This window comes from Hibiscus syriacus, unplaced genomic scaffold, assembly GCF_006381635.1.
Source record: "Hibiscus syriacus cultivar Baekdansim isolate YM2019G1 unplaced genomic scaffold, ASM638163v2 tig00110015_pilon, whole genome shotgun sequence".
Classification (NCBI taxonomy): Eukaryota; Viridiplantae; Streptophyta; class Magnoliopsida; order Malvales; family Malvaceae; genus Hibiscus; species Hibiscus syriacus.
Window position 1 is genome coordinate 613,696 of NW_024062564.1, and position 20,772 is coordinate 634,467.

Below are 20,772 nucleotides of genomic sequence, written 5' to 3' on the forward strand. Positions count from 1 at the left end.
TCATATTTTATCATATCTCAATCAGTAGGTTAACGTACAACTTAGATTGTCATCAAAATTTTAACTAAAAATAACAAATTTGGAGCAAAATGAATAGTCGATTGATCATTTTATAATTTATAACACAAAGGACTAAGTAAAATAATTTTCTATAATCAAAAGATCATTTTTATAATTTTAATAATAAAAAATTTAATAAAATAATATCTTATGCTCAGATTACTTTTTTTTACAACAAACCTAATAATTATTTAGCGTTGAAGGAAAAAGAATTGAGATCCCCCTCCCGCTTTCTCCCAAACTCCTCTTTGCTGAACACAAATCCCTATATTCTTTCATACTTCAATATGGATATTTTACCCTTATTATCTTAAACACCAAAAATCAAATTGTCTTTTTTTTCTCTCTCTCTAATTTCGATTTTTCTGGATCTGGATATTTCTGAAAATGGGGAAAAACCAAACCTACAAGGCTATGCAAAGAGCCAGGCTTGGCTCTTCCTCAGCTGGCGTTGAAGATATCGAGGATGGCATGGTTTGTACCCTTCCATGTTCAAACAATTCTATATATTTGATTTTGTGAAAAATTGCTTTTCGATAGTTACTTGCACTTGTTTTTCGTTTGGGTGCTTTGTATTTGTTGATTTATTTCCATTTCGTTTATATTGGTAGTTGTGTTTCTTTGTGCTTCCTAAGTTTGCAAATTTACTTTTGGGGTCTTCTAAAATCTTGTTTACTTATCTTTTATCGAATTGTTTGTCATAGTTTTTGGATGGATAGGTAAAATTTGTATGTAGTTGATTCAGTGTTTGACGTTAGAAGTGATTTAATGAAGCAGTGATATTAATCTATCACTAATTGTTTTGAGAATCACTATGGTATTCTGGAGTTTGATATGTTGATGTATATTTGTTATGATCTAAAAATAAATTCCTGTAAAGCTTGAATAGGTCGCATTCGGGGTATAATAACATTCAAATACTGACCCGAATTAGTTCTTAGATATAAAAAAGGGTGTAATAGCATAGTATATGCTAATAAGGGAATATGTTATCTGTTTTACTTCAGTGTAATCTCGATTTGATGAGTTGTTCTATACTGCGAGTTTATGGTTTCGACTTTATCACTATTTTTTCTTATTTCTACATAATCAGTGTAATAAATGTTATGTTTCTTTAAGTATGCAATCATTCAAACTTTTTCGAGTTTGTTTTTGGTCTATACCGGTTAAGTTCTTTTGTAGCTAGATGTTTTCTAACGTTAAATAATGGTTGAAGAACTGAAGAACATTGTCTGCAAATCAATTATTGATGGAGTGTAATAAATGTTATGTTTCTTTAAGTATGCAATCATTCAAACTTTTTCGAGTTTGTTTTTGGTCTATACCGGTTAAGTTCTTTTGTAGCTAGATGTTTTCTAACGTTAAATAATTGGTTGAAGAACTGAAGAACATTGTCTGCAAATCAATTATTGATGGAAACATTGCTCTCTCGTTCTCTCTTTCTCTCTCTCTCTCTCTTTGCCATAAGATTGTAGATATTTTGTTTTCTTAATTATTTTTTTGTTTTCTGGAGCATTTCTGATGAGGAGAATCGCAGGTGGATTGTTCTTTTCATTCACCAGAGTGGCATGCTGCTCGTTTGGCCAGTCTTAAAACTTCTCATACGGTTACGTGGGAAGAATTTAAAATGAAACAAAAAGTAAGCTAGACCCCCCCTGTTTCTATCATCTTGACTTGTTGCAAAAGTTGCTTAATCGGATAAAGATGCATAATGAATCACATGTTTCTGTTATTATACAAGCTTTATATTGGAAAAAAGCCTTAAGAAAACCATTTTCTGATAAACATGTCTACTTAGTTTTCATATTCATATGACTAAATCTCTTTCTAATGATCCACAAAACTTATCGGCCTTCTTATTTAGTAATTGAGTGCAAATATGCCATTAATGTTATTACAGATAGGGAAAGAAACTTTTTTTTCTTGCAGTTCATCAATTTAGTGTGCATTGGAGAGAAACTTGCTACCTTGATGGTGAATTAGTTGACCAAAATACCGTCCAGTTGAGCATTATTTGTCAACAACCATATCATATTGATACTAGTTTCAAACATCAGTAGTGAGCTTTATGCAACTGAGGTTTATGATCTAGGCTCTAAGAATAAGGCACTAAGGAGTTACTTTGTGGAAATTATCCGTTCATTTACTAAATATGATAACCATAAAGATGTTCTTCAGACTAGCCTGGTTGTCTATTTGACTGTGATATACAACGTGACTCATAAGGTGGGTTTCAATGTTGTTTCGTGTATTTGTTAATATGATAGGAAGATGCATTGAGAATGGGGGAATTAGAAGCAGATACAGATCGAATGATGCGGGAATATAGAGCTCAGCTAGATGCTGAAAGGACAAGCAAGCTTGCTCATGGTAGAAACCACTCCAGGAGTAAATCTAGCCATAAAAAGGGTATGTGTACAAGGTCTTAAATAGGCTGGTCTTCTCGTGCCCGTGCTTTAGTTACTGTATATTCTTCTTGCTCTCTAAGGGTGTTGAATTCATTGCAGATCGGAAAGAAAAAGATGCGAAGAAGCGCAGCAGCAAAAAGAGAAAGGTACTTGTAGTTTCTAACAATATGACTAATTTTTTTATTTTGTACATGAACCAAAAATGAAACGATGAAGTCTGAGATTTTCATTTTTGTTCTGCAAACTATTTTTAGTTCAGTTCTGCAAACTATTTTTAGTTCAGTTCTGCAAACTATTTTTAGTTCAGTTCTGCTATCCTTAATGAGATTAGAAATCAAATACGGATGAAATTGCTCAAGCTATAGAATCAAACTGTATCATCCCTTTTATCATTATTGTTATTACAACCAATGTTAACCGAAGTGCACTCATTAAACCTTTGACTATATGAAGCGTTCAAGATGGAGGTCTTCTGACTCTAGCTCCTCGAGTTCATCCTCAGAATCGTCCAGTAGCGACGAGGAGGAGAGAGAATCACGGAGGTCTAAGTCCAAGTCTAGGAAATAGAAGAAAAAGAAACACAAATCAAGAAATAGGAACTTAAGCACTGACAATGAAGATGGCGAAGGTCCAGTACCACTTTCAAGATTTTTTGGGAGTGTGAAGAGTTAAAATGGCATGTTAAAAGATACCAAATTGTGTAACTGATAATTTCTGCAGTAAAAATTAATTTTCTCCCATATTTTCTGAATTAAAGGCTTGTAATGATGTTTAATTCCTTTATTTTCCTTTGGCTTTTGCTTTCTGCTTCATCCCTTGTTTGTAGTCATTGATGGATGGCATTTTCTGAATTAAAGGCTTGCAGTGATATTCTCTATGCCTGCTTGCACTAAAAAGCATTTAGTTGGTTATATTTTTGATGAATTTAAGAGGCAAATGGTGAATTAGTTTTAAAATTCGAGTTCATGTTTTTAAAGTACAAAAGTTTCAAAATTGGAAAACGAAAATGATCTTTCGAAGAAACCATGCTTGCTTGATTCAGCAGATTAGAAAGAAAAAAGAAAACTAGACAGTCTATACAAACACTAATACAAGAGTTTCCGTTTCGTGCAACTCTGCCCATATCTCAAGCTCAAGAGCCCATCCTGTTCTGGATGGAACCTATGTACAGGAAGAAATCAATCACCAATCCCAAGACATAAAAAGCATTTTTACAACACAGGTTCAAAGCTACAGTAAAATAAATGGCATATCGAGCCAGTAAATGACTGTTTACTGCTAATGAAATTCTGGGTTGAATGCAAGTGCCTCCTGGTATATCATATCCAAAATCTGCTTCTTTTTGTTAATGTACACAGATCTAAGTTGAAGATAGAGGGGATCATACACACAGGCTCATTGCTTATGTCGTGCAGGATCGTTAGATAAGGGTGAGCAATTGCATCTTCAACTGGAACAAATAGGAAGTAGAGTTAAATGAGTTCCAACTCAGAACAAAGGCATTGCACAACATGGCAACTAAGACAATCGTGACCATTTTGCATGGATTGGAAAAGTTTTGTAAGTGAATTGTGCCGAGTAATATTTGATGAGCTGCATGGCAAGAAGCATATGCATAAGAAATAGTGAACAAAACTCAATTAAATAAAACCAATTTTTTTATTGATTCATCGCTAAAAAACTCAACTCGACATGTAATTTACATAAACTCGACTCTACTCGAAAAAATTTCAAATAAATTTTGAGTTATAAAATAAAACTCGAATAACTCAAAATTTTTAGTAATTTGTGAATTTGTTTTCAAGTTATAGCGGAGTCTCTCAACTCTAAATGATATATGTATTCACATACGAAAAAATATGAAGAAATGTATATGTATATCCTATATGACTATAGAAAGCCATTTAAATTGGAATCGACTAGTACCATAACATTATAAATATTTATAATTAAATTTAAATAGAAACTCGAGCAACTCGATTCAAAAAAAATTAAATGAAGTTTGAATTATAAAATAAGACTCTTTAAGTCGACTAACTCAATTTTTCTAACTCAACTCGATCAAATGCTCACTCCTAATAAAAGAGAGAGAGAAAAAGAGAGAAACGACCTTTGTTTTGCTACAAACTCAGCAGTAATCCTTTGTCTGGGATCAAATCTCAACATCTTTTCAACAAGATAAATAGCTAAAGAATGGACTTTTGGGAATTTTTCGGCGAAAGATTGGCCGCGAAAGACGGGAAGTTTTCGAATGAAGCTCTTAACAATTTCATTCAAAAAATCCATTTCAGCTTCTGATGGAGTGCCAATTAGCTGCAAGGCAAAGACTTAGTGTACACAGTGAAATACTACAAGCATTTTTGTAGTTTACCGTTTCTTTTTTCCTGAAATGCTCATGGCACCCTATTTATCAACTTATTTGTTAACATTTTACGTAATTTATATTGGTTGCAGGATGAGAACAATTTACCTCCAAAAGCAATTGCAGCTGATGCAAACGACCCCTTCCAGGAAATAATGGCTTAAGTTCATCAATTCCATGACAATGCAACCAACTGACCATATATCAATGGCTGCAGTAGAATGTGATGACTTTAGCAACAGTTATAGTGAACTGTACCATTCAGCATCAACATATGCTGTCTGAGAATGACATTCAGAGGTGATAAAAGGCAGTCCAAAATCACGTATTTTCAAGTCACAATTATCATTCAGGAGAAGGTTTCTGGGTTTCAAGTCCCTGTGCAGAACATTTGCAGAGTGTATATACTTCAGGCCACGTAAGATTTGATAGAGGAAATACTGCAAAGCACAAAGAAAGTTGGTTAACTTGATTTTAAGGCTCAAACGGCAACCCTTAAAAACCAATGGGGGCTATAATTAACTACGATACTTCTAGTTGTTAGGTTTTTGTTCTGAAAACAAAAGGCAAAGAAACAATCTTTTAAGCAAGTTTTAAATTAAGGCTGTTCAATATGGAGTTGCTTTTATTACCACGAGCTTCTACTTTGATACATCCTATCAAGAAATAATGTAATAACTACTATTACCATTTCAATGAAGTAAGAGGACATGAGTTAAGAGAAAGAAGAATGGCTTGGAGGTAGCAAAATTATGAATCTAAATTAATGTGGTCAGCTGGAAAATTAGCTCTTTAAAAGCAGAAAAAAATTCTCTAAAGCATATCTGTCAAGTACTGTTATAACCATTTTTCAGGTAGAATAATTATTTATTGTTTAAAAACGGTTACGACTTTAATTTGGAAAATTGGTGATATTAAATTGGATAGAGTCGTCATCAATCTTTGGGTTAGGTAGGTCGAATACCTAAAAACGTCTTTTAAAAATAATTTTAAGAAAAATCATTTTTAAGACAAAAGTTAGCCTGCGTTTACCCAAAGATTCGATTAAAACGGGTTCGGGAGTCAGTTACGCGTGGGGAAGAACTAACATCCCCACAGTGCCCAAAATTGATACTGTGTCGCTTACATGTTGTCGTAATGATGGAAATCATAAATCAAATATCAAGTTAAAATATGATCCAATTATTGAAAATTGATTAATTTGCTTCAAATTAATTATTTAAAGAAATTTTTTTAACATGATAAGAAATATGTAGTTAAAGGATTAAAATAACATAAATAGAAAATTAAAGGACTAAACAGTAAAGTGAAACTTTTAAAGACTAAAATAATATTAATAGAAACTAATAGTGCTAAACATTAATTACACAATAAACAAGAGTTCAAATCGCAAATGTCAAATAATAACAAAAAAATATAGATAACCCATAAATAATATATAGTACTAAAATAAAATGAACATAAATATAAGGGATCAAAATATTACAAACAAGGGCTTAAAAGATCTAAAATGACAAAAACAAAAATTTAAAAGACTAAAATAGTACAAACAAGAATTTAAAGGACTAAAATAGCACTTAAAAATAAACCAGAACCTAGATCACAAATTCTAAATAATACAGACACTGTAAATGAAATAAACCCATGACTAAAAATAAGGATTAAGATACAAATATCCAAAATTACATGCTAAAAATGAAATAATTAAAAATACCGAATTTACAGTGATCAAAATAAACACGTGTAAAATAATATGGCAAAATTCGAACTTCACAAAAATACACAAAACACAAAATTGACTAAAATGAACTAAATCACAAATCAGAGCTCAAAATAAAGTATTTACCCAAAACACACTAGCGAACAAATAGGGATCAAAATGAAAAGTAAACCAATATTAAGTCCAAAATGAAATAAACAGAAATCATAAATTGATGTCCAAAATGAAAACTACGCAAAATTAACAGCTAGATATCTAAATATTTAAACAGATATATTACATGACTAAAATGAAACACAAAACAATAAGGGGTTCGAAATGAAACTTTATTAAGTGACATGATTACATCAATTGCAAATATAAAGGGATTTAAATTGTAATTTGCCCAGAAAATGGAAAAACATTCATATGAGATTATAAAATAACGAGGATCAAAGTTGTAATTAACCTTTAAACATAAAACATGCTGAAGCACACCCCTCAACGACGTCGTTTTGGTCAGCTAATATAAGCCCAAAAATGGCTTTAATTTCCATTCTCTCCATTTTTTCTATGATCTTAAAACTGAAATGGGAGAGAGTTTTTCCATTTTCTCTCGTCAGGGAAGCAAAGGGGGCCGCTGTTGGTGGAGCTCATGGCGGAGCTTTCGGCGGCGTACGACAGCCGGAGGGACACGAATACCTTCAAAAGATTCATCTCTTCACCCTCCACCTAAATACCTAAATAGTTTCATCTAAAACTTGCCCTAGGCCCTTAGATATACAAGTTTACCTTTCGAAATAATCGAGATATTGGCGACCTTTGATGTTCTTAATGGCTTCTTACTACCTAGCTAAGGATTCTCTCTTCTCTTTCTATTTTTTCCGAAAATATTTTGTTTGTTTTTTTCTTCGGTTCGATCTCTCTGCGTTTCTTTTTGTTCAAATGTTTTATTTTTCAAACCGAATACCCTCCTCTGTCTATTCGAGAGCCCCCTTTTTATTTTTGTTTTTATATATTGCTTGCCTCTGTTTCGGATGAGATAATGAAAGGGATGGGTTTCATTTTTTCTATGATTTGGTGAAGAAAATCCTGAAACTTTAGGTTGGTTATGACTTTGTGGCTAATTTATCGATTGTTGTAGGTGATGATGTTGATCGGCGATGGCTCGGCTCAGCTGGCAACTCGTCGGTGACTCAGCTAGAATCTGTATCGTCGAAGGTAGCTAGAGGCTTTATTTTAGGGGTTTAAACAACCCTAAAAGTATGTAATGGATCAGGTCATGCTTCTGGGCCTTGGGTTGGTTCAAATCTGGGAATGGATCCTCGGGTTGGGTCTGTTGCGGATGGGTTGATGGGTGACTGGATCCTCTTGAGTTGGTTGAGTAATCTGGGCTCTGAGTATTTGGCATGGGATTTGTAAATTGGTGTTATAATTAGACCACATTTAGCTTGTACAAAAATGTAAAACCAAAATTAATAAAACTAATAATAATAATATTTAATATTTAATAAGTTTTTTTTTACCCGGACAAAAACGGGTGTCTACAGCTGTCCCTCTTTGTACATTCTTGTGTTAACAAGAATAGGACAAAGACGAAAAAGATAACCAGTTTTTTGTTCGGTTAACTTTTTTTGGAAACTTGATAGTGTTTGATTTGGGAAACGACACTTCTCATACGCGATGAAGAGTTCTGGTCGTCTAAGAGTTGACACAACTCCTACATAATGAGGAGATCTAGTTAGAGATGACATTACTCATACTATGATGAATCTTGGTCCTCTTTAGAAATGGTGATAACTTAGCTCATATGTGCTGAAGAGTTCTGGTTATCAAGGATTGACACGATTCCTACATAATGAGGAGATCTGGTCAGGTGATGACACAACTCATACGCGATGAAGAGTTCTAGCCATCTAAAGGTGATAACACAGTTCCTACGTGATGAGGACAATTGGTTATCTGGGGTGACACGGCTCCTACATGATGAGGAGATCAGGTCAGGTGATGACACGGTTCCTACATGATGATGACGGTTGGCCATCTTTAAGGATAATGGTTTCAAGAGAAACCAACTCACAGATTATGCTTCAAGGGAAGCTGTCTCAAAAGAGACAAAATTCGTTTCAAGCGAATGACTCAAAGATGGTATTGTTTCAAGAGAAACAGACTTAAAGATTTAATTCATTTCAAGGTAAACGATCTCAAAGATGTTTGTTTTGTTTCAAGGGAAATAGACTCAAAGATTTAATTCGTTTCAAGGGAAACTATCTCAAAGATGTTTGTTTTGTTTCAAGGGAAACAAACTCAAATATGGATATTTCACATGACATTGTCTCAAAAGAGACAAAATTCATTTCAAGGAAAACAATTTCAAAGATGGTTATTGTTTCATGAGAAACAATCTCAAAGAAAATAAGATTTGTTTTAAGAAAAATGATCTTAAAGATGGTTGTTGTTTCCAGTGAAACAGACTCAAAGATGATTTTTATTTCAAGTGAATCAATTTCAGAATTTGGTGTTTTGAAGAAAAATGTCTCAAGTGTAACGACTTTGTTTCAAAGGAAACATACTCAAAGATTTTTTTAAAAAAAGAAATTGTCTCAAGAGATACAAAATTTGTTTCAAGAGAAATGACTTTATAAATGGGTGTTTCAAGAGAAACTGGCTCAAAGATTATAAAATTTGTTTCTAGTGAAACATACTCAAAGTTTTTTTAAAGAAATTATCTCAAGAGACAAAACTTGGTTTAAAGAGAAATAATTTAAAAGGTGATCAGCTTTGTTTCATGTGAAACAAACTCGAAATTTGTATCTCAGAGAAAAATTGTCTCAAGTGAGACAAAATTTGTTTTGAGAAATTGTCTCAAGTGAGATGAAATTTGTTATTTTTAAGAGAAACAACATCAAAAGATACTGATAATCTGCTTATTCCTGCTGGTGGAGGAAATGCCTTCAGAAGATCTGATCGTTCGCATCAGGATGTCAAATCCCCAAATATGCCCCAATATTCAATGTTAAATCTTTAAATATGCCCCAACATTTGCTGTTGAATCTTTAAAGATGCTCCATTGTTCTTCATTGCTTGCTTCACACTGATTCTAAGCATGAGTTTTTTGTCTGAGAGCCACATGTCAAATACCAAGATCCACTCTAGAGAGATTGTCTTGTTTGAAAAGTGTTTTTCTTCTTCTTTTATTTTCAAAATCTGAAAATATCAATTAGAAGAGTTTTGAAAAATGTTTAATCAAAGATTTGGAAATATTGCCCCTTTCTATGTTTTACAATTGAGACAAATCATAAAACTAGAGTTCAATGAATATTAAAGAATTAATTACACTATTAATCCTTCAATAAATTATAGTTATTTGACAAGTATCAAGATCAAAGCTATCTTTGAGAAATGGTTAGGTGAGAAAATGGTAAAATGTCACAGGTTGTTGTGTTTGGTCAAAGGTTTAACATTCTTGTTTATTTGATGTTCACTGGTTTGATGGGGTAGCTTGTATGCTCCTCTACTGGAAGTGTTTTCCGGCTCCCAGCTCTCATGGTCACATTCGGATTGTGTAATGCCTTATCAAGGAATTTGTGCGATCGCCTCAGCTACACCATTTTTATATTCGAGTCGCATTTTCAGGTTTTCAACTCGAATCCTCCTTTGGTTTCAAAACTTCATTCAAAATTTACATCTTGAACCCCTATTGTTATTTTTCTATCATGCATTAAAGATTTTAGAAAACCTTTTGAAAATAAAGATTAATCCTGATGGGCGGGATAAAATCTGAAGATAATCTCTTCTGTTTTAGATATCCATATATGATTAGAAAAGACTTTTTAAGGCACGTAATATAGGCCATGGTTCATGGTTTAGAAAAAAAGGATAAATAAGACCAAACAAGTGTTTCAGGGTATTGAACCAAGGATCAATTCATTATGATGTCTTCAATCATGTCTTGCTCAATTTGAATATACCCGTATGTGTCTCTCTCGATGCTCTATGGTCTTCGAGTGAAGTGATTTTGGAATGATTGTGCTTGATCAATCTTATAATTTGAATCTCGACACGTAATTTGAATTGAGAGAATCTTTGCATATGCGTATTGTCTTCTTTTTACTTCACTTTTCCTTTGTTTTTCTCTTTTTTGCTTCTTTTCTCTTTTTCAAGTGTAATATCGCTTGACTGAATCAGAATTCACCAGATTAGGCAAATCTTCTCCATCTATTTCAGTCAAAACTAAAGCTCCTCCTGAGAATGCCTTTTTTACAACATAAGGACATTCCCAGTTTGGCATCCACTTCCCACGAAATTATTTTTTATAGGGAGGATCTTTTTTTAGCTCTAAATCACCTTCATGAAATTCTCGAGGCCTAACATTCTTGTCATAAGCTCGCATCATCCTTTTCTGGTATATTTGGCCATGACAAATAGCTCTTAGTTTTTTCTCTTCAATCAAATTCAATTGATCAAATCTACTTTGTACCCTATCATTCTCATCAAGCTTCAATTCCATCAATACTCTCAAAGAAGGAATTTCTACTTCAACAGGTAAAACTGCTTCCATCGCATATACCAAAGAAAATGGTGTTTTCCCAATGTACGAACATATATGCGATAAGCAAGCAGTGCGAAAGGTAATTTCTCATGCCAGTCTCTATATATTTCAGTTGCTTTTTTGATGATCTTCTTGATGTTTTTATTCGCTGCCTCTACTTCCCCATTCATTTTATAAGGAGTCGAATTATGATGTTTGATATTCAACTTTGTGCAGACTTCCTTTATTAAATCATTGTTCAAATTTAACACATATTTGTAATGATCCTTTCTGGTATTTCATATTTGCAAATGATTTCCTTTTTTAAGAATATGCAAATTGTTCCTTTTGTGACATTAGCATAAGAGGCAGCTTCAACCCATTTGATGAAGTAGTCAATGGCCACTAAAATAAAACGATGTCCATTTGAAGCCTTCGGTGAAATTGCTCCAATGACATCGATGCCCCACATTGAAAATGGCCAAGGTGCATTCATTACATGGAGTGGTGAAGGAGGAAAATGTATTTGGTTATCATAGATCTGGCATTTATGACATCTTCGAGCAAATCTGATGCAATCTCTTTCCATAGTAGACCAGTAATATCCAAACCTCATGATCTGTCTAACCATTGTGAATCCATTTGCATGTGTTCCACAAACCCCTTCATGGACTACATCAATTATTTCCTTGTCCTCAATTTTATCCACACATCTCAAAAGCACATGATCTTTGCTTTTTTTGTACAAAATGTCTCCATAGAGAACATACTCCATTGCCAATCTTCTCAAAGATCGTTTTTCATTCTCACTTGCCTCAGCTGGATAAGCTCGATACTTCATATACTAGAGAATATCATAATACCAAGGGAGATCGTCTTCCTCATCTTCCTCAATGTTACAACAATGAGCTGCATTTCTCTTATACTCATTCGAATAAACATCATTCGAGATTGATCATCAGCCTTAAACATGACTGCTAACGTAGCTAGAGCATCGCAGCTTGTATACCCAGGATACATGCTTCATATTCTGCCATGTTGTTTGTGCATTCAAATGTGAGCCTACTAGTAAAAGGATAATTATCTCCTTCTAGTGAAACTAGTATTACCCCAATTCCATGTCCTACAGCATTCGAGGCACCATCAAAGTTCATTTTCCAGTCTTCATTATTCGGAGCATCTTTTTCTGCCGCAAATATACTCATTAAGTCCTCATTTGGAAAATCAAATTTTACTAGCTCATAGTCTTCTAATGCTCTACTTGCCAGGAAATCAGCAATAGCACCTCCTTTTACTACTTTCTGATTTATATAGACTATGTCAAATTCGAACAACAACATTTGCCATCTTGCCATTCTTCCGGTTAAAGCAGTTGATTCCATCAAATATTTTAATGGATTCAGTCTTGATATAAGGAATATCGGCTCTCACAGTCATTGAATTTCTTATTGAGATAGTAAATAACTCGTTCTCTTCTTCCAGTTTCGTCATGCTGTGCCAGTACACATCCCATTGACTTCTCAAAAACAGTCAAGTATAAGATCAATGGTTTGTTTGGGATTGGTGGCATTAAAACCGGAGCATTAGTCAAGTAACTCTTAATTTTATCAAAACATTCTTGGCAACTATCATCACATTCTCCTGGGTTTTGTTTTCTCAATAATCGGAAGACTGGATCACACTTCTCAGTTAAATGAGAGATGAATCTGGAAATATAATTTAACCTCCCCAGAAATCCTCGCACTTCTTTTTATGTTCTAGGAGTTGGTAATTCCAAGATTGCTTTGACTTTATCAGAATCAATCTCTAGCCCATTTTTACTGACTACAAATCCCAATAATTTCCCTGAAGTAGCTCCGAAAGTGCACTTGGCTGGATTAAGTTTGAGCTGGTATTTTCTCAATCTTAAAAATAGCTTCCTTAGGACCTTCACATGTTCTTTTTCAGTTTGTGATTTGGCAATCATATCATCTACATAAACTTCTATTTCTTTATGCATCAAATCGTGGAACAAAGTAACCATGGCTTTTTGATATGTAGCCCCAATATTCTTGAGTCCAAAGGGCATCACCTTGTAACAAAAGGTGCCCCACATTGTTACAAATGTTGTTTTTTCCTATCTTCAGGGTTTATTTGATTTGATTGTACCCTGAAAAACCATCTATGAAGAGAAAAGAGCATGGCCAATTGTATTGTCAACCAATGTGTCAATATGTGGTAGTGTAAAATTATCTTTGGGACTTGCTCGGTTGAAATCCCGGTAGTATACACACATCCGAACTTGGCATTTGTTCCACCTTTCCATATCTACTCTGGATTGATGTCTTCACTCATATGAGTAGATTTCTTCCACTTTGCACCCAGTGTGGAGAGTGATCCTTGGTTAGGGTTGAATAAGAAGGAAAACACTATAGGCTCAAAAGGGGATAAAAAGGGATATATATACATACATATATGGATAAATAAAACAAAGACGTTCATTATCTCATACACAAAAGTCCTTGCAGAAGAGGTATCCCTAGGGGGATAGATTTTCAGGATTAATTTTTATTCACATGAAAAAATATAATTAATGCATGATAGAATTATTTCGAATTAATTATACTTTCTGTTTCTTGCTCTCAGCATGTCTCAATTGTTCAGGTTCATCTTCAGGAAGTTGATGCCAGATGCCCCACGTTGTCTTTTGGTAGGAATGTTCATGCTCAAGTGAACAACTCAATGTCTTGGTTTTTATTGGTAAATATGTTGGTTTTACGTCTAAAAAGACTATAGTATGACTTTATTGACTCAAAGGTATCAGTATGACTCTTTGTATCTCCATGCATTATTCTGGGTAAAGAATCGAGGGATTTTTTTAGATAGGATAAGAAAGGTCTGATCTTGTTATATATCAAAAATCTATAATTCTTGAAGAATTAAAAGAATCCTTAATTCATTCGATATTCGAAGAACTAAAAATTAAAATTTCTCAATTATTCAACCTTAGAAGGTAGCATAAGTTCATTCGTTTAAAAGATTAAACAAATATAAAAGACAGAACAAAAATGATTTCAAACAAAACAATGTTCTCATTGCAATGTGGTAGATGCCATGCCCCCATCCTTCTTCGATTGTTCATGCCCCTGAATCCATCAGGTTCTGGATCTTGCACTTCGGTGCCTTATAATTTTTAGCGGAATGTCTGGAGCTTTATATGTGGTCGTTATACATGATATCAATATCGTAACCCTCAGGATATGAGAACTATTTACTCAAATCATCGTGGAAGGCTCAGTCTTACAACCAGCTGAACAAGCTCTCACTGTACTGATTTCATCTTCTTGCTTCTATGTGGTGTCACGTGGTTAGGACCACTTTATAGAATCCTTCATGAATTAGCTCCATGTTTTTTTCTATGAAAATGCTTAAAAATGAAATGTAGATGCAAAATACAAAGATACAAATGCAGATGCAAAAATGTTGATCCCAACGATGACTATCATAGAACAATTTTCACCAGTGATAAAAGTTTTCACATTACAAGATAGTCCGTTTTACAGACATGTCTTCACTTAGATGGTTAAGTTTGAAGTGGATCACTGCTCTGTCTTGGATATTTTTCCCTTAATGCTCTGTAAACTAACTCCATTAATGCCTCAGTAGTGTTGAAGTTAATACGTCACTCCTTGATGACTAGTTATGAGATGATCATAGATAAGAATCTACTATTGGATTACTTCTTGGATCAAAGGATCAACTTTCCAATCATAAATATTGCACGATCTTCGAACAAGTCTCATTCTGGTACTCTGGAGTTCGCTTAGCCTTCGACACATGTTTGTGTATGCGACTACTTGATTGAATTTTTTTTATCTCTTTTTGTACAAAATTTCCACTTGACTATCCCCTTGAATCAATATTTTTTCATTATGTTATGACAATGCAATGCAAAGAAAGATGAAAAATGATACAAACAAAAGAAATAAATTAGTATATAAACAAAAGAAAAGAAATTAGTTAGTACATGTAAGATAATCAATACAAATAAAAATGTTATTCAAAGATGAATAAAATACCTACCCCATCATGATATCTACCCGAACATGCTTTAATAACATTCCTACCTAGACATGCTATCTACCCAAAATGATTTTTTCAAGAAATTAATCCTAACACCATGGTATCTAGTTCACATGTTGTTATTCGAAAAGAACAAATATATTCTATGAACATAAAGCAAAAAGGTAAAGGTTCAGAAACACTTCTCCTTTATATATATTTATTTGGGTACCTATTAACAGACAGAGGTTCAGTATGTCTATACCTAGGGTGACCATTCTACGGTTCACTATATGCATGATTTCGGCTCTATTAGGAAAAGGTACTCGAATTGTCCTTGATGTCAGTGCCCCCTTGGGCTGCCAAACCCTCGATCCTTACCCATTACAGGTTTCAAGCGGAACGAGTTTAATTCGAGAGGATACATTCCCTTATACCTATGCGGAGAATAAATTCCCTCGAAGATATAAGGTATATGAATCCCGAAAGTTACTTACTAGGCATGCAAGGGGAATAAATTCTCTCGAAGACGTAGCTTTCACCCCCTACTTAGAAAGGGTTTAGAGCTCGGGTATAGAGTTTATGTTATGCAAATGCAATTGATGTGTGTGAGGAGGAACATTCAACCCTTTAACTCAAAAGGAAAACGAAACCACTCGACAAAAACTTGGACAAATCTGAAAGCAAAAATTCAAAATGTTAATATGAAAATAAAAATAATGAAGCGATTAAAAACTTAAATAAAAGGATCATAAGTTAACTAAAGACTCGAACTCATAATTTCCACAAAACGACAATGTATAAATGACTTACAGACTGACTCTAAAAAATCCCCAGTAGAGTCGCCAAGCTGTCATAACCATTTTTTAGGTGGAACAATTATTTATTGTTTAAAAACGGTTTCGACTTTAATTTGGAAAATTTGTGATATTAAATTGGATAAAGTCGCCATCAACCTTTGGGTTAGGTAGGTCGAATACCTAAAAATGTATTTTAAAAATAATTTTAAGAGAAATCATTTTTAAGACAAAAGTTGTATGCGTTTACCCAAAGATTCGATTAAAACGAGTTCGGGAGTTAGTTACGCATGGGGAAGGATTAACACCCCACAACGCCCAAAATTGGTACTGTGTCACTTACACGGTTTTGTAATGATGGAAATCCTAAATCAGATATCAAGTTAAAATATGATCCAATTATTGAAAATTGATTCATTTGCTTCAAATTAATTATTTAAAGAAAATTCTTTAACATGATAAGAAATATGTACTTAAAGGATTAAAATAGCATAAATAGAAAATTAAAGGACTATACAGTAAAGTGAAAATTTTAAAGACTAAAATAATATTAATAGAAACTAATAGGGCTAAACATTAATTGCAAATCGCAAATGTCAAATAATAACAAAAAAAATATCGATAACCCATAAATAATATATAGGACTAAAATAAAATGAACATAAATATAAAGGATCAAAATATTACAAACAAGGGATTAAAAGATCTAAAATAACAAAAACAGAAATTTAAAAGACTAAAATAATACAAACAGGAATTTAAAGGACTAAAATAGCAATTAAAAATAAACCAGAACCTAGATCACAAATGTTAAATAATACAGGCACTGGAAATGAAATAAACCCATGACTAAAAATAAGGATTAAGATACAAATATCCAAATTTACATGCTAAAAATGAAATAATTAAAAATACTGAATTTATAGTGATCAAAATAAACACGTGTAAAATAATATGGCAAAATCCGAACTTCACAAAAATACACAAAACATAAAATTGACTAAAATGAACTAAATCACAAATCAGCTCAAAATAATGTATTTACCCAAAACACACTAGTAAACAAATAGGGATCAAAATGAAAAGTAAACCAATATTAAGTCCAAAATGAAATAAACAGAAATCATAAACTGGTGGCCAAAATGAAAACTATGCAAAATTAACAGCTAGATATCTAAATATTTAAACATATATGTTACAGGACTAAAATGAAACACAAAACAATAAGGGGCTCGAAATGAAACTTCATTAAGTGACATGATTACATCCATTACAAATATAAAGGGATTTAAACTGTAATTTGCCCAGAAAATGGAAAAACACGCATATGAGATTATAAAATAACGAGGATCAAAGTTGTAATTAACCCTTAAACATAAAACACGCTGAAGCACACCCCTCAACGGCGTCGATTTGGTCAGCTAATATAAGCCCAAAAATGACTTTAATTTTTCCATTCTCTTCATTTTTTCTATGCTCTTAAAACTGGAAATAGCCATGAAAATAGCTGTACCATTAAAACTTTAGCTAGTAAATAAAGAAATATGACTATTATAAAAACTAGCCATGAGTTTATATTCCAACCTGATAATGCTCTTCTGTAAATTTGTCTTTAGACCGGAGAATACGACGCAGGTCAGTTTCCATCAGCTCATATACAATATAAACATCATTAAAGCATTCCCACTGGGGTGGTAGGATTATATCCCTGATTGCAACAACCTGCATTAAATGCACAAATGAGACCAACTGATAATGACAACAAAAAAAATATATCATTCTTCCTAGTTCTCTCTCTCACGTGCACAGACACTGTGTATTTCTTATCGTATAATATAAACTAGAGAAAAGAATTCATATAAATATATAACAGGTTATAAACTAAATAATGTCAAGGGTTTTACCTGGTAAGATAAGGTTTAAACAAAAACACTAGTGATAGCATTACAAAACACAAATCAACAGTATATTTCATCGATCTTAGCAACCAAATACAGAAAGTGCAACCATTGTAAGATGGAATGAAACTGTTTTTATTGGTAATCCAACATCCCCATCTAAAAAAGATAAATAAACATAGGCAGAGTTACATAGAAAAAGAACTTATGTTCTTCACTTGAGGAGGTTCCTAAATGCTGGTTGTTACCAATGTAGCATAACATGCAACGTTTTTGGTAATTATAGAAATGTATTAATTATGTTTGTGAAAAGAATTAGAAGCCACTTGCAATGAAATTATAACTTTCACCTTGTTAGATTCTTGAGTTATGTTCTATTATATGATTGGTGAACAGTGAGCAAATACTCTTATGTTGCTTTGACTCTTTTCCACCCCGCTTGTTGGGGTGATATGCGTATTCTTTAGAAATTTTAAATTCTCACGTAGTTTAAGTGTTTTTTTTTTAATTTTTTATTGATGATTAATTTCGCATCTCTAAAATTTTGTAATTTTTGATCCCTGAATTTCTAATATAATTTATTAGGTTCCACTCCTGACATAGTTATGTCCGTCCCTATACTGTAGCACATAATTAACACTTCAAAGTGGAAAGGATATAAGGTACTGATCCTCCAATTATAGCAAAAAAAAAAATAAAAAGGAGTTTGAACACACCAATAGCACAGCCATCAACAACATTAGAACAGCAAAAAAAAAACCAAATAAAGAAGTGTATTAATAGCAAATGAGCTGCACAAAAAGCAAGTGAAAAGAAAATAAGATTCCACTCACTGACGTTTTCATGGCCTAAGTGACGAAGCAGTTTGATCTCACGAAGAGTTCTCCTTGCAGTAACCGCTTTACTAAACGCATCGGTATCTTCTTTACAGCCACGGTTTCATTTGCCTCGGAATTAAACGCATAACTAAACCCTAATAATTGAAAAGAATCAACAAGATGACAAATCTTTAGGTAACAAAAATCAATCAAGTAAGAATGGAACTAAAAGAAACATAATCAAAAGAAGAACAAGAATCACCAAAAGATTCCGTGGTCGCCTTTACCGTTAGGCACGATAGGGACTTTATATTTAGCAGTGATCTCAAAAATGTTACCGGAAATGTTATACTGAATAAACCTGCCGCTATGTAGAAGTGGTCGGAATTTCAATACAGTCCGGCATCTGCAGTTGATTTTCAGTTTTTTTCGGCGGTGGAGCTGCCTCGACCATCTCGATGCTAAGACATAAATTAACTTTCATACACTCGATGCTCAACTTCTTCACAGTCCACACTAATTAACTGAAGATGTTTTTCTTATCAACGAGATCTCGAGATGTTTAGTGTTAGCTTGATATTAACGTGCATAATACAATTTAGTTAGCATTGGGCGCCAAAAGTTGTTAGTTAGTTAGAGAGACTGTTAGCTTAACAGAATAGCAGTGTTTGCTATATAAGTGATGTATCAGTCATTGTTAAAGTATTGAATATATTCCTTTTCATATACAGTTTCTTAACATGGTATCTTTCGCCATTAGTCTTGGGGTTTCTTGAATAACTTTTGCTGCGCGATTCTTGCTTGGTGTTTCAATGGATTCGTCCACAAGTACGGGCTTCTCTCACAAGAAAATCAGCGTTGTTCTTGATGAGATGAACTACCTTCTGTGGAAGCAGCAAATTCTGCTCACAGTAAGGAGTCACCGTCTTGAACGCCTGTTGACCGGAGCTCTACAATCACCACCGAAGACGATTCTTGATGATACCGATGCGATTCGTGTCAATGATGCATTTGAGGATTTTGTTGCGCAGGACAGTGCGCTTGCTTCGTGGCTTCTGTCAACCATTAGCCCTCATCTTCTTCCTCATTTTGTTGGTGCCGAATCTGCAGCTGCAGTATGGAGTGTTGTGCAACAACTCTTTGCCAGCAGATCCACGACGGCTGCTATGAGTTTGCACTGTAAGTTGCAGTCGCTAAGAAAGGGCAATGATAGCATGCGAGTGTATCTCACTCGTGTAAAAGAGGTATGTGACGCACTTGCCTCGTGTGGTAGTGCAGTCTCGCATGTTGGACATGTTGCCAGCATCTTGAAAGGATTGCCCAGGGAGTATCAACCGTTTATGGTGGTTATCACTACGATGAAGGAAACACTGTCCTTGGACAGCCTTTACACATCCTTCTAGATGCGAAGCACAGTTGGCCGGGTTTGATGAGCAATTTGATTATGCTCCTATGGCAGCCAATGTTGCTGAGAGAGTAGAAGGTCATGACTCCTCTACTAATGGACGGTATGATTCTAAATCTTCACGCTCATCGTTTACAAACAGGACAGGCGGTCGAGGTCGAGGTCGAGGACGAACTAAGATTCAATGTCAGCTATGTGGCAAATTCGGCCACTTGGTTGATCGATGCTGGCATCGTTATGATGAAGAGTTTATGAGTGTTACATCTGAGTCTCAAGCTCATAAAGGACAGTCTGCCAATGCACACTGCTCTGCTACTGAAACTTCAAACCTGGGATGTGAATGATGTAAAGGTCATTCTCAGACAGCAGGTAATTTGCAAGCTAATATGGTATCCAGATCCAGTGATCATTGGGTGGTGGATTCTGGAGCTACGCATCATATCACACCAGATGCTGCGAATGTCTCGAATCCTGCTGAGTTTAGAGGTCAAGGTAAACTTACTGTTGGCAATGGAGTTTCTGTTGATATTCATAATGTTGGTAATGCAGTTGTTTCTTCTGCTTCTTCAAGAACTCTAATCTTGACTGAATTGTTGCATGTGCCTCACATAACCAAGAATCTGCTTTCGGTCTCTAAGCTTGCTAGGGATAACAAGGTCTATCTTGAATTTCATGCTGAGAAGTGCTTTGTTCGTGATGAATTCTCTAAGGCGATTCTTCTACAAGGTGAAGAAAAAGGAGGACTCTATACTT

At 34.1% G+C, this 20,772-nt stretch overlaps 1 protein-coding gene and 1 pseudogene across 1 annotated transcript; one reads left to right on the forward strand and one right to left on the reverse strand.

Annotated features, from left to right (window-relative positions):
* Positions 1 to 242: 242 nt before the first annotated feature.
* LOC120212673 (protein FAM133-like) lies at positions 243 to 3,239 on the forward strand. Its single transcript, XM_039210892.1, has 5 exons — positions 243 to 534; positions 1,598 to 1,699; positions 2,328 to 2,469; positions 2,568 to 2,614; positions 2,922 to 3,239. The coding sequence occupies exons 1-5, from the start codon at positions 448 to 450 to the stop codon at positions 3,033 to 3,035; spliced, it is 492 nt and encodes a 163-aa protein (XP_039066823.1). The 5' UTR covers positions 243 to 447; the 3' UTR covers positions 3,036 to 3,239.
* Positions 3,240 to 3,590: 351 nt separating this feature from the next.
* Positions 3,591 to 19,371, reverse strand: LOC120212754 (annotated as a pseudogene).
* Positions 19,372 to 20,772: the final 1,401 nt, after the last annotated feature.

Coding starts and splice junctions, on each gene's coding strand:
- LOC120212673 (XM_039210892.1), top strand. CDS start 448: ATGGGGAAAAACCAAACCTACAAGGCTATGCAAAGAGCCAGGCTTGGC. Junction 535..1,597: donor AAGATATCGAGGATGGCATG/GTTTGTACCCTT, acceptor GGAGAATCGCAG/GTGGATTGTTCTTTTCATTC. Junction 1,700..2,327: donor AATTTAAAATGAAACAAAAA/GTAAGCTAGACC, acceptor TTAATATGATAG/GAAGATGCATTGAGAATGGG.